Raw genomic sequence first — 14,797 nt, 5'->3', positions numbered from 1 at the left:
GTACAGCCAGTGTGCAGCGTCAACCTCGGACGCCTCCGAATGTTCCCGACTTTGGTGAAGCTTCTTTTTATCGTTGCAGATAGACCCACTTAGGGTCTCCCTTGCACACGGAAAGCGCGGAGCCGACTCAGCAAGTGCAAGCTCGGATCTCTGGTCTTGAGCGGTGCATGGATGCCGAACCAAGATATTCCCTTCTTGCCTTGCACATGCTGCTGCCTCCCGCCAAAAACGCTGTACTGTCGGAAGCTTCTACTACACTGCATCGCAGCGTAAGGTTTTCTGCGTTTTTCGATAAGCAGAACAGCGACTTATTGAAACGAGAAAACTAGCATGGCTGCCGATGAAAGCAGTACCCCCTGAGGCTGTGTCGACACCAAGTGCCGATGCAAGAGGACGGAGGATGCAGCATTCGAAGTTAACGTGGTATAAGCCACGCTTGCTCTCGACAGTACAGCCAGTGTGCAGCGTCACCCTCGGACGCCTCCGAATGTTCCCGACATCCACGGTTGCCTTTGGTGAAGATTCTTTTTATCTTTGCAGATAGGCCCACTTAGGGTCCCCCTTGCACACGGAAAGCACGGAGCCGACTCAGCATGTGCAAGCTCGGATCTCTGGTCTTGAGCGGTGCATGGATGCCGAACCAAGATATTCCCTTCTTGCCTTGCACATGCTGCTGCCTCCCGCCAAAAACGCTGTACTGTCGGAAGCTTCTACTACACTGCATCGCAGCGTAAGGTTTTCTGCGTTTTCGATAAGCAGAACAGCGACTTATTGAAACGAGAAAACTAGCATGGCTGCCGATGAAAGCAGTACCCCCTGAGGCTGTGTCGACACCAAGTGCCGATGCAAGAGGACGGAGGATGCAGCATTCGAAGTTAACGTGGTATAAGCCACGCTTGCTCTCGACAGTACAGCCAGTGTGCAGCGTCACCCTCGGACGCCTCCGAATGTTCCCGACATCCACGGTTGCCTTTGGTGAAGATTCTTTTTATCTTTGCAGATAGGCCCACTTAGGGTCCCCCTTGCACACGGAAAGCACGGAGCCGACTCAGCATGTGCAAGCTCGGATCTCTGGTCTTGAGCGGTGCATGGATGCCGAACCAAGATATTCCCTTCTTGCCTTGCACATGCTGCTGCCTCCCGCCAAAAACGCTGTACTGTCGGAAGCTTCTACTACACTGCATCGCAGCGTAAGGTTTTCTGCGTTTTCGATAAGCAGAACAGCGACTTATTGAAACGAGAAAACTAGCATGGCTGCCGATGAAAGCAGTACCCCCTGAGGCTGTGTCGACACCAAGTGCCGATGCAAGAGGACGGAGGATGCAGCATTCGAAGTTAACGTGGTATAAGCCACGCTTGCTCTCGACAGTACAGCCAGTGTGCAGCGTCACCCTCGGACGCCTCCGAATGTTCCCGACATCCACGGTTGCCTTTGGTGAAGATTCTTTTTATCTTTGCAGATAGGCCCACTTAGGGTCCCCCTTGCACACGGAAAGCACGGAGCCGACTCAGCATGTGCAAGCTCGGATCTCTGGTCTTGAGCGGTGCATGGATGCCGAACCAAGATATTCCCTTCTTGCCTTGCACATGCTGCTGCCTCCCGCCAAAAACGCTGAACTGTCGGAAGCTTCTACTACACGGCATCGCAACGTAAGGTTTTCTGCGTTTTCGATAAGCAGGACAGCGACTTATTGAAACGAGAAAACTAGCATGGCTGCCGATGAAAGCGGTACCCCCTGAGGCTGTGTCGACACCAAGTGCTGATGTAAGGGGACAGAGGATGCAGCTTTCGAAGTTAGCGTGGTATAAGCCACGCTTGCTCTCGACAGTACAGCCAGTGTGCAGCGTCACCCTCGCCCGGCTCCGAATGTTCACGACATCCACGGTTGCCTTTGGTGAAGCTTCTTTTTATCTTTGCAGATGTGCACACGGAAACCACGGAGCCGACTCAGCAAGTGCAAGCTGGGATCTCTGGTCTTGAGCGGTGCATGGATGCCGAACCAAGACATTCCCTTCTTGCCTTGCACATGCTGCTGCCTCCCGCCAAAAACGCTGAACTTCCGGGAACTTCTAATGTAAGTTTTATGCGTTCTCTATAAGGAGAACTGTGACGTACAAAAACAGGAAAAATCCGCCGAGGTGGCTCAGTGGTTTTGGCGTTCAGCCGCTGACCCCAAGGTCGCTGGTTCGATCCCGACCGCAGCGCCCGTATTTAGATGGAGATGAAATACAAAACTGCCTATGTTCTGTGCAGTGTCATCACAAGTGTCATCGCTACCCTAGCCCTCCACTACGGCGTCCAATGTGACATGGCTCCAGATGAAAACGCCGCCCTCACCACTTCCCCCCCACAGAGCTGTCTTGACACAGAAATGTGGTGGTGAGTCCAAGCTCGCATGGCATGCGTCACTTTCACTCCCGACAGTACAGGAAGTGTACAGCGTGTCTGTCGAACGCATCTATAGCACGCGCACGACATCCATTCTTTCCACTCGTCTTTGCAGATACGCCGGCTTGGGTTCTCGGAGCTCGGTCATTAAGTACGAGCACGGATCTCGGGCCCTGTCCGGCATCCGTGCACCATGCAAGATATTCCCTACTTGCCTCACGTATTATGCAGTCTCAATCCACAAGAGCTTCATCTAACAATACAAATCTGTGTTATGAGTCTACAACAGGAGGGCCCACATAACGCTTGTACTGTTCACACTTCATTCAGATATAAATTAGTTGTTTCGCACTGGTCTCTGTGTCTTGCTTAGTCATGTTGCTACCAGCTACCTAAGTTTACACTAATTTCGCCCAATTCAGCTGTAGCTAGCGCATTTATTTATGGCCACACACTCAGTTTTACACCTCACCAAATTCGTACACGTCTTGCATATATGGTGCACCAGCATTGCGGTCAGTTATGTTCGCCTAATTTTGACACCAAGCACTATTTTTGTCTGCATAATATTTTTGATGCCCGCAAATACTTTCCTTCCAGTAAACCTGTCGTTAGCACCTTTACAGGTTAAAGGTGGTTCTCTTTTTTTCTAGATTTTGCCTTTCATCGTAATTTGTGCACATATAATGAAATGCGCAGACGTTTGTCGTTACTTTAAAAACTGCTCATGGATTTTATCCAAATTGCCCATTATCAGTCATTTATTGCAAATTGTTTTACCGGTGCCTGCAATTCAAAAACAAACGAGCGTTGGCACTGGTGGAGTCATTCATAAACACCTGTGTTTGCTAATTAGCTACCTTTGCATACCTTCAAGGGGGCCTCTTGGCCAGGCAAGGTGGATGCCAGTCCGGCTCTTTTGCGGTGTGCAAGGTTACTCCTTCTTTAAAATACTTGTCTCTATATGTACACTTCACATCTTCTTTCCCTGCCTTTCTTCTTTCCTTCTGCATTTCACCAGTACATTTACAATTTAACCTTTCAATTTTTATACTGAAGTGTATCGAGATGGTCATTGTGCTTCTTTGTGTCATGAGTTAGTGCACAGTTAAGGTCGGATGAAATAGGAAAGACTAGAAAACGAAACCAAGGATTCTTGTGGTGAGCACAGAAGAGAAAGACGAAATGATTGTAAAAGCAAAAATCCGACATTTTCCACTCCTCTTCACTCCTCCGGTATAATAATTCTTTTCAACCTGCAGTCTTTTTTAACGCTGCCTGGTCTCGTTTGAATACTCCGCAGATGTGCTTCGTGCAGTCTCTCCCTGATCCCTTGAACATTCCTTTCACAGACACCTGCCTAATGTATAACAACTCCTTCTGTCCAGATTACATTTGATGACATTTTCCCATCGAATTCAAAGCTGCAGCACTTTCATCTCCTTCACGGTTTGTTGCAGGACCATCTAAAGTCCTTTCCCTCTCATATTCTTATTGCTACTAAGTCCTCGCAGGATCGGGAATAGGCAGGTGTGGGCATTTTTTCACCTTCGCTGGGTTGGTCTTTTTCTGTCTTCCTGACTTCACACAAATTTATCTGGTCGAACTATTAGCAGTAATCTTAGCCTTACGTAAAATAGAAACTACAGTTCCCCAAGTCATGGTTATGACTGTCTGTCCATCTGCTCCTCATTATCCTCACCCACTGAGTCTCGGACATTAAACCTCTAAGTTCCTGATCCCCTCAATATAAATTCGGTAAGGCTGCTTTGGGTACCGGGGCACATGGGCTTTCACTTAAATGAGGTTGCTGATTCCTTAGCAAGGGCCTGTGTCTGCAGCCCAGTTGCTACTGTTCTGCCAACCTGTGCATACACAGCTGCGGTGAGGTCTCGCAGCTACACAATATTCCAAGAATTTGCTGCCTCGGCTCTCACATCATCTCCCGAAAATCAGCATCTTCTGCATCCTTGGAGTAGAAAAGACTGGTGCTCGCAAAAACTGGAGCTCTCTTTCATGCGTTTGCGTTGCTGGGTTCCTCTGCTAAATTTATACCTTCACGGATCTGGTCTGGCGTTTTCCCCACAGCGCCTTTTTTGTGCCGAACTTGAGACAATACCTCACTTCCTGCTGTTCTGCCGTGGCTTCTCTTCTTTGAGGAGGCGTCATTACAAATTCTGTCACCAGTTGGGCCTGCCTGTGTCCTCTGTGGTTCTTTCCGTTAGTGCTTCGTTGCTTGGACGAAACAGGAGTCTGCACTCTGCTGTGCAAAATTTCCTTCTCTAAAAACGCAGTGACACCCATTCTGAGTTTTTTTTTTTTGCTTCCCGCTCTCAGTCAGTGCAGAATCGAAACTTGACATGAGTTGTATATGAATATGCACGTAAAGCCATTGTCCAGTCTTCGGTCTCCCAGTTAACAGGACCCCTGTCGTTGCGTCATCCAATCTGTCAGCCTATACCCTATTACTACTCATTTCCCCTCTCTAAACGCGGCTGTTTCACTCCCGTTTCCAACATACCACCACCCGTGTCTTGACCACTCCCCCGTGTGGCGGGTATGTGCCATCTTTATTTGAGGCCAACCAACCAACCCGGATTGACACAACTACTTGGCATATGTGCACAACGTTCCAATCGTCGGCATTGCAACGCAGCAAGTGAGATTCGTCGTCTCCTTCCCGAGCCTCACCGGCTGGACGTGGCCACCAACGGCCTGCATGCTGCTCCTTTACGTCTACACGGGGACACCCCACTCAGGGCCTCTGGGACATCAGCTGCTCCCGGACCATAGTCTCCGCCGCGAGGGCTCCAGTGTGCCAGCTCCGAGCTTCTGCTGACGTGGCGTATGGAGCTGCCGCCATCAACTGCTCTCGGCCATCAGCGACGACAGGCTGCGCGTCGAGCACTTGAGTGTCTGCCTCAAGTGAGCAAACAGCTTTCGGTTTTCTGTGTTAGGCCAAACTGATTAGCTATTGATAGCACTCATCCTCTGTTCTATTTGCATGAATGGTTCATGAATTCTGCGTTGTATAAAATGTTTTCAACCGCCTTTGTGGCATTTCTACGCCTTTTATATTTTGATTAGTTTTCATTGTGTTGTTCAATTTTGTTAGTCTTGCTTGTTTTATTGTTTTTGTTCCGTCTATTTTTTCAGACTGCTGCCGTGCTTTCGTCTCCTCGAGGCTGTCTCCACCACGAAGCTGGCTTGTCAGGATCGAGGCCTCAACTTTCCCATTCTTGAGTGCGTTTTTTCACACATTATCTCTCGCTTTTGTTTTGCTCTCCTAAAAATTACTTTTGACCTATTGCTTGATTTCATTACCTGATATTTATTTTATTGCAGAGTAAGCCATACAGCCGTGTAATACGAGCCTTCACAGCCGCCACACTGAACCAAAAGGTCAAGCTGAGACGCAACATGCACTTGTGCTATAAACGCCCATCACCCCCCCCCCCCACATGCACACGCACACACAGGCACGCACACACAAGCCACAAGCACACATATTCCGTCGTGCCCCTATCCTATAGCATCACAGTAAACGTCCGCTCACTTGTCGACCGCGCACGCCAGCTAGATGCAATTCACTTTGCCACAAGGATAAACGTCCGGGGACTTTCTTTGCAATGTTTTGCGGCCAAATAAGTTTTCTGGGACCTAGCAATGTCGGTTGGATGCTGTCAGAGTGGGCGCGCGAGTTTCATGTTTGTTGCATTTTGTGTACATCACCCTTTGTGTCTGCAGGTGTGCTGGCTCTGGCTTTACCGCACTAGACCCACTTGGACGTGTTATTTCATTCACGGTGGCATGGCAGCAGCACACACCACGACACCGGGTGTGGAGAAGCCCCAAGCCGTGGAGCTTGCAAACACCAACAATACTGGAGCTACGAGGGGACCAAAAGAACAGGAAAGGGTTTACCCGATGATGGAGACTCCGTGACAAGTGTTGAAAGTGGAGCGGAGAGTCCACTAGGACAGGAAAGCCACCGGTCAGGCGGACACACCTTGCGAGGCAAACAAATCTCCAGCGAGAACGAGCGAACAGCAACAGCAGACGTTGAACGACTTGGCATATATGCACAACGTTCCAGTCGTCGGCACTGCAACGCAGCAAGCGAGCTTCGTTCTCTCCTTCCCGAGACCCACCGACTGGACGTAGACACCAAGGGTTTCCCCGCTGCTCCTTTGTGTCACCACGAGAGCCCCCAGACAGCGTGTCTGGTATGTCAACTCGGTAACCTGCTGCCCCCCGGGTCGTCGTCGCCGCTGCGAGGACTCCAGTGTGCCAGCTGCAAGATTCTGCCGACGTGGCGTATGGAGCTGCCGCCATCAACTGTTCTCGGCCATCAGCGACGACAGGCTGCGCGTCGAGGACTTGAGTGTCTGCCTCAAGTGAGCAAACAGCTTTAGGACTTCGGTTTTCTATGTTAGGCCAAACTGATTTGCTATTGATAGGACTCATCCTCTGTTCTGTTTGCGTAAATGTTTCATGAATTCTGCATTGCATGAAATGTTTGCAACCGCCTTTGTGGCACTTCTACAGCTTTCATATTTTCATTAGTTTTCATTGTGTTGTTAAATTTTGTCAGTCTTGCTTGTTTTATTGTTTTTGTACCGTCTATTTTTGCAGACTGCTGCTGTGCTTTCGTCTCCTCGAGGCTGTCTCCCCCATGAAGCTGGCTCGTCGGGATCGAGGCCAGGACTTTCCCGCTCTTGAGTGCGTTTTTTCGCACATTATCTCTCCCTTTTGTTTTGCTCTCCTAAAATTTACTTTTGACCTATTCCTTCCCCTCTACACATTTATTATTGTGTAAATAGTTTTTGTGTATATTACCTCTCCCCCATCCTCTCTTCGTGTCTCCCCCAGTCACCATTTCATTTCATTTCTCCATTCTGCCTGCTATTCTTTATTTCCGCTGCCCCAGCTGAGGTGCTTCAGTATCGATGGCAGATGCCGGGGCTAGCAAAAATCTTTTCCTTACTTTTTATTACTATTTTAATAAACCACTTGCTATAGTACTGTTGTTTCATTTGATTATCTCATATTTTATTGCGGAGTAAGCCCACTACAGCCGACTTTTACTTATGCATGTTATCATTCACATTTTACAGAGACAGGGTCTATAGGTGTCGTTCTGTGAGGTCGTGCCATCCTCTGTGCATGCCCCTACAGCCCTGTTATGAGCCTCCACAGCCACCGCACTGAACTGAAAGGTCAAGATGAGGTGCAACATGCACTTATGCACCATAAAACACCCACCCTAGGCTAGACGCCTATCACCACCCCCCACTTACGCACGCGCATGCACACATTCCGTCACACCACTACGTTTAGCATCACGGTAAACGTCCAGTCACTTGTCGACAGCGCACGCCAGCTATAGATGAAATTTGCCTTTCCACTAGGGCAAACGTCCGGGGATTTTCTTTTCAATGTTTTGCTGCCGAATGAATTTTTCGGGCCTAGCAACGTCGGTTGGATGCTGTCAGAGTGGGCGCGCGAATTTCATGTTTGTGCCATTTTGTTTACATTGCCCTTTGTGTCTGCAGGTGCACTGGCTCTGGCTTTACCGCACTGCGCCCATTTGGGCGTGTTATTTCGTGCACGACGGCATGGCAGCAGCACCATAGGCAGTAGACACCACAACCCCGGGCATGGAGAAGTCCCGAGCAGTGGAGCGTGCAAACACCAACAATACTGGAGCTACGAGGGGACCGCAAGAACAGGCAACGGTTTACCTGATGATGGAGACTCCGTGGCAAGTGTTGAAAGTGGAGCACGGAGTCCAGTAGGACAGGAAAGCCACCGGTCAGCTGAACGCACCTTGTGAGGCAAACGAATTTCCAGCGATAACGAGCGAATAGCAGCAGCAGAGAACTGAGACACCGAGACCGAATCCCATGCTTCTGTCGACGACACCGGCTTCCGCTCCAAACAAATAATAATCGAAGAGCCTTGTTAGGAAGAGGCGAGATTTTTTACAGCTATCGAAGGGAGGATACAAAATCATATTCCGACCTATGAGCCACGGCTTCAGCGTGGGATATTTCAAGCCCTGCAACTACATACAAGCACTGGTGAAGGAATACAACGGCGTACATCGGCGACATGCTCATCGAGGTGAATGCTCTAACATAATAGTCCGCACACCAGATGAAGCGAAGGCGGAAGCGCTACAAAAGGAGAGGAAGCTGTTCTTCAGAGACACAGTTCGATTTCAGTGCCTACTGATCGACAGCCCAATGAACTGTCAGGGGAGTGGTGCACGAAGTCGCTGCCAGCACACCGCAAGACACCCTAATGAACCACATCCAAGTGGCAACGCCGGAAATTTGTGCGGGTCTACGCATGAATGCTCGGGAAGTCGGAGTCATCGCAGTTGACAGTACAAGGCAGTGATGGCAGGACTGTATAGAGTATACCTTTACCAGCCAAAGAAACAGGTGTGCTTCTGGTGCCTCTGCAAGGACACCGGTCAGACGTCTGCCTGGAGCTACAACCCATTCTGCAGTACCCGGTGCACAAACGTGCAAATGTCCATGGTCACGAGGGCGGTGAGCCAAGGTGCGAATGGTACGGTGAAGCTCACGCCACGGTCTAAATAGGATCTAACAGATGTCTCAACAAGACGTGTCAGATACATGAAAAGTCAAGAAAAGAAGACACCAAAGCAGCAATAGCAATAACAGACAAGACAGGTATTACCACAGGATGCCGCGGTGGTACAACAGCGAGGAAGCTGAAACAAGAGAATGGATCGGATTTCCGGGACCGCCGCTCTTCAAGGAAGCAGACTTTCCGGCTCTACCAGGTACGAGCTATGCCGGCCACGGTGGGGACAATGCCTGAAACCGAGGGAACACTCCTGATGCCTTCGAGACCAACTATAAGAAAGAGAAGTCTAAGAAGGTGAGTCGGTCTAGGAGCTAGTCTCCCTGCTAACACACTGCTCTAGACTATTCGATACAGGCTAAATTTGAAGCACTAGAAAAAACGAACAGGAAACTTAGAGAGGAGAACGAAGAACTCAAAAGGAGGCTATCGTTTTTTTTAGAAACGAAACAGCAAAGAGAAGCAAACAATAGCCACTGTACAAACACAGGAGAATCACATTGGTTAGAATGATCCACGTGAAGGCCAAACACTGAGATGAAAGTAGCCGGATAACCGCAGGTTATGGAAGCTAGAGGTACACAGCAACCTATAACAAACACAGGAGTAGCAGAACATGGTGATGGCAGCTCTGCAACATCATGAACAGGCTGAACGCGACAGATCTGAGAATAGAAGAACTGTTGAGAAGACAAAACAAAGTAAGACGAACAGGCCACCCTAAATGGGAGTGCGAAGATCTTCACGGCGCAGGACTAGACACAGGAAAACAATACAATTTCAACAAAGATAAAACAGAATAAAAAACTACAGTATAGCAATGCAATTGCAGGGAATTTCGAATAAAGACCGATTTCAATATACGCGTAACGCCGTATAAACACCCATCCACGGCAATAGCGCTGCAAGAAACTAACACTTCACCGAAGACGACACCGTAGCAGGCCATCCTATGTCAGATGGGGGTCACTACGCATAATTGTAAATGCCGGAAGAAGACATAGAACACGTTTTAATGAAGGTCATACCTAAGAAGCACGGATTGAAGAGCATATTCGTAATTAACGTATATTCGTCACTAGGGAAGAAGACAGTTCACCGAATTCATTAGAGCAGTTGTCGGCCTGGAATCGGACAACTACCTCGTGATTGCACGAGATTTCAATGCTCCGCACAAGGAGTGAAGTTACAAGCTCAATACGAAAAAAGGAAAAACAATCTTACACGGTGAAGACACACATGGGCTGGAAATCATCTCCGATATTGTAACGTGACGACAAGCAAGTGAAGACAGGACTACATGACAGATGGCGATGGAATGATTTAATGGCGGTGGGCCTAGCGCGAGCGCTCCGTGCCGCGACACTGCCCACTTTGTCGTCTTCTAGTCCGTTACAATATCAGATGTCCCTCGCCCCCTCATTAAAATAAAAAGGGGGGGGGGGGGGGGGGGGCGTGTCAAGAGACAGCCCTGTTTTGATCTTCATAGGAAACATCACCGATTACTAACGGTCCAACAACGGGGAAAACTTCGGAAGTGACCACTACATGATTCAAACACAAGTAACACTCATAATGTTTAGCCGAATCCAGAGAAAGGCGACAATCACAGATTGGGAAAAATTACGAGAAAAAAGCGTAGGAACCGTGATAGCGGACCTAGAAAGGTGGGTCAAATGCCTAAGACCACAGGGGCAACACAAAAAAACTAGAGGTTAACGGCAAGTTTCCAGTGGTGAATAAGCACTTGTTACACCTATGGGAAGCTCGTAGAGGGCTGACCAAAAGATGGAAGAAGCAAAAACATATCAGGAATTTCACTCAGAATATCTGATAGAAGACCACGCAGCACGCTTACTTAGGGATAACTTGAACCAAATCTGGGATGGACTTGACGGCAAGTTGGGAAGCGCCAAAACATGGTATTGCTCAAGCACCTCATAGGCTCGACAAAATCTGAAAGAATACAGCAATATGCTACATCGTATCATGCACAACTTTCAGGGACCGAACGTCTAGATTACAAATTCAAGTATATGGGGAACGCGCAAGTGGCGCCCTGCACCACGGTACACGCTCAGGGTTAAGGAACTCGAATCTGGATGAACCTATGACAGGAGCTATACATGGCTGCCAGGTCATTCACGAGGAGCTTGGCACGGAGCAAAGATCAAGTACTTGATCTTTGTTCCGTGCCAAGCTCCTCGTGAATGACCTGGCAGCCTGGTATTTCTCACGTGACAAATATCATGATCAGAAACCTCAGTGACAACCGGATAGCGTGACCAGACTAATAAACGAGCACTGGGCAGGGTTACAGCAGAGTGGAAATATGCTGAGATTATCGTGATACGTGAACCAGGGAATACCCCGAGCTTAAAAAATCTCAAGCCCATCTCATAACCTCGTGTCTGGAAAAAAAACTATGGGAAAGTGATGAAGACTCGATTGAGCAACTACACGGAGGAGAACGGTGTTTTTACGGACACAACGTTCCGGTTCAGAACGGGGCTCTCCAAACAAGACATGATGCTTCAGTTGAGATACACTGTTCTAAGGAAAATACCAAGAACTCGAGAAGGCGTAATCTTGGCTGCAGACTTCAAAAGGGCATTTGACAACATTGGCCACAACGCCAATCTCAGCAACGAACCGCAGGGACAGGATCTTTGCGCACGTAAAGTCTTTCCTATCCATCAGAGCTGCCACGATTGGGATCAACAACCTAAGTTTGTAAAAGACTGCATCAAGCAAAAGTACAACGCTAGGATCCATGATCTTACCTTTGCTCTTTAAAAAGGAATAATGATTAGAGTAACTAGGAGACTAAATAAGATCAGATATCGAAAACTCAAATTACGCAGCCGACATTAGTCTGGACGACATGCAAAAGTATCGGCCGGAAACAAGCAAGAAAAACTGCAGAGAGTAGCGGATGAGATCGGCGAATTCGCTTTTTATAACTGGATTCAGGGCTCACCAAAGAAACCGGAATTTGTTAGACTACAAAAACAAACAGGACAAGGGAACGATAGAATTGGAAATCGGACAATCTTTGAAGAGGACAAATAACCCCTCATCTTGGTAATGTGGCTGCAGGAGAAAGGCAAACGGGACCATATACGATCCAACTCCTGGAACACTCAACGAAACATATGCAGGATGCGCAATAGGGTTACGGAAAAGATAAAAGGGGCGAAAGATCTGGAGTCAATGCGGATCACTTCGGCTCGGATCATACCGAGGATGACGTACGCGCTTCGTACTACATCACGCCCAACAAAGGGGAAAAGAACAAGATGGAAACGTGTCAAAAAGGTGCATAAGCAAGTCTTCGGCGTTATGAACTGGGCCTCGACCGAGCAGCTGATGAACATAGAGGCGTATGGCACCTATGAGGAGCACAGCGAGACATGCATGCTCAGATTTCAGTTGCAAAGACTGAAGATAACGCCCGCTGGTGGAGCACCTCTTGTAAAGCTGGGATATCCGGTGGAAGACACAGGTGAAGTCAAGATAGGCATTGACAGCAAGATGAGGTGCACTTTCGTCGTAAGGCCGATGCCCAAGAACATGGACCCGAAGAACAGCGAGGGAAGAAGTGTGGCGAGATCGTCGGAGTTGCAGATTCCTCAAGAAGAAACAGCTAGTTCTGTATATAGACGCGTCCATGTACAGAAAAGAGGAAGACGTGAGGGTCGTAGCGGTAAAGAATGTCACAAGATACAATTATCGGTACATCAGTACGCACAATGACCACACAGGTAGCGAAAGAGGACGCCGTAGCCCTGGCTCTGAAGGAGGCCAACCGGCGGAGACTGAGCTATTCGATAGCGACTCATCCTCAGGTTGCAATGAGGGCATTCAGAGACAAAGACCTGCCGCAAAGCCGCGAGGTTCCTCTCCAAACAAAAACAGACACAGAACTAACATCGCCAACATTCAACACACAATCATATAGGTCCCCGACACTGTGGGGTTGAGAAAAATGTCCCTGTACACACCTTTTGTTCGAGGATTTACAAACCAGAGGGTGAGTTTGCTGTTCGAACCTTTCAGCAAGCCAGAACCTTACCGGAAGGCAATGAAGACGTTATTGAGAGCGCTTAAAAAGAAGGCAACTCTAGCGGAAAACCTCAATAGAGAGCAGGCCACGTACCTCACTTAAATAATAGCAAACACACATATACAAGCACTCATGTATCATAAAATGTGGCCATCTAGAAGCATGAAAGAATGGGTGCGATTACCACGTTACCTGCGGCGGCAAAAAGAGCCCTTTATTATCCAATGTTAACAGCCCTAGTCTAGAGCAGTGGGAGGCCCTCCTGACCGACTCCGAACCTCGTGACGAGGACCAAGGCGTAAAACCGACCACCTCCCCCCCCCAATCTCTCCCCCAAGCCCTATGCCAAAGTTCCTTTTACTGAAACGTTTTACTGCTGCTGCTACTGTACATACCCTTTGCTGTGGAGTTCAGTGTGTTCGTCAAAAAATGTGCTCCACCGTCTCCATCTCCTCATGGTGCCTGACTCTCGAACAAAAGTTTTCATGTGCCTTCTAGCGGGCTCTCTCTCCCAAGAACTGCCAATAAACTATTTGTGCCGCAGCCTCTTCTGCCGCAGCTTCTTGTCGCCATTGTGTGCTCGCCGGCGCCTGCCGGTTCGAGCGCATTGTGGTTGACGTGACTGTTGCGCCTTTCAGTTCTTCCTGGCGCAACAGCCACATTAGTTAAGACGCCCTCTCATCTTCGTAGCAAATCCATTCCACAATTCCGACTTCCAGAAGATATATGCCCAAAAAGAACGTCCTTCGAAACGTCAGTGGATTGATCGGCTTTCGATTTCACTATGTTTTGCCACGAAACTAAGTGTATATTAGTTAGCGTTGTTATATTTTAATTGATCTCTACCTCAACGTTCTCTTTGCCGTACAGTTCACATGCAGACTTTACCAACTTATCTTAAACTATTTTCAAGAGGAAAATCGGTCGAATAATGTGAAACACCCAGTATTGTGCGAGTCAAGTACGCAAAAAGACACTCCTCACGTAGTTTAGCTAGTAACGAATCTTATCATGACATCAAAACCTAGAACAGGCTGGTTGCCGGTGTAAACTGCAGGGTTTGTTGCTGTTCACCAAACAGATGGCACATACCCACATAGGGGATCTGCCAAGAATCTGGAGACATACAAAGCTATTCACGTTGCCCTGCCTACCCCCCCCCCCCCCCCCCCAAAAAAAATATCAGATAATGCAGGTTGAATAGTAATTCAAGTAGGGCATGCACTGAAAGGGGAAAAATAATTATAATAAAAGAAAAGATATAAAGGGTAATAGTGCAAAATTTCGCAAGCAGTAGATCGGATCCTGGCAAGGAATTTTGAACGGCGCAACAGACAAGTGGCTGCACCCAAGTGTGGTGGCGCTAAGTGATAGCGAATAATTTCGACCACCTGGGGATCTTTAACGTGCACTGACATCGCGCAGCACACGGGTGCCTTTGCGTTTCGGAGCTGGGATCGAACCCGGGAACTCCAGCTCAGTAGCCGAGCGCGCGCGCTAACCACTGAGCTACAGCGGCGAGTCAACTTAATCCTCAGCTCTCCAATACGTCCCAACTCCCTTGCACAGTTATAGTTTAAATTCGGACTGTGCGAAGGCCAACAAGCCACATGTGATATTCCGGGAATCGAACAGTAGCCATTATAAATCTCGAGGCTGCTTTAAGGCGTTATCGAATACTCTAAGTAGAAAGCTTCTCACATGTATTAGGCCAACCTTGTGCT

At 48.4% G+C, this 14,797-nt stretch overlaps 1 protein-coding gene and 1 long non-coding RNA gene across 2 annotated transcripts; both read left to right on the top strand.

Moving 5' to 3' along the window:
• Positions 1-348: 348 nt before the first annotated feature.
• On the top strand, positions 349-2,863 carry LOC144094670 (uncharacterized). The gene is made up of 4 exons (XM_077628593.1): positions 349-1,650; positions 1,921-2,075; positions 2,255-2,380; positions 2,505-2,863. Coding segments are annotated over exons 1-4 (384 nt in total). The 5' UTR covers positions 349-1,548; the 3' UTR covers positions 2,506-2,863.
• Positions 2,864-5,191: 2,328 nt separating this feature from the next.
• LOC144094671 (uncharacterized) lies at positions 5,192-8,495 on the top strand. The gene is made up of 5 exons (XR_013306539.1): positions 5,192-5,314; positions 5,546-5,632; positions 6,137-6,786; positions 7,025-7,111; positions 7,945-8,495. It is a non-coding gene; the product is annotated as an uncharacterized LOC144094671 (long non-coding RNA).
• The last annotated feature ends 6,302 nt before the right edge of the window (positions 8,496-14,797 follow it).

The sequence above is a fragment of the Amblyomma americanum genome, chromosome 6 (genome assembly GCF_052857255.1).
Source record: "Amblyomma americanum isolate KBUSLIRL-KWMA chromosome 6, ASM5285725v1, whole genome shotgun sequence".
Classification (NCBI taxonomy): domain Eukaryota; kingdom Metazoa; phylum Arthropoda; class Arachnida; order Ixodida; family Ixodidae; genus Amblyomma; species Amblyomma americanum.
This window is presented reverse-complemented; position numbering and strand designations above follow the sequence as displayed.

Bases quoted from the DNA above. Each gene is read 5' to 3' on its own strand.
- LOC144094670 (XM_077628593.1), top strand. From the start codon at position 1,549: ATGGATGCCGAACCAAGATATTCCCTTCTTGCCTTGCACATGCTGCTG. The intron at 1,651-1,920 runs GTAAGGTTTTCT...TTATCTTTGCAG, and splicing joins CTACTACACGGCATCGCAAC to ATGTGCACACGGAAACCACG. The intron at 2,076-2,254 runs GTAAGTTTTATG...TGTTCTGTGCAG, and splicing joins AACTTCCGGGAACTTCTAAT to TGTCATCACAAGTGTCATCG.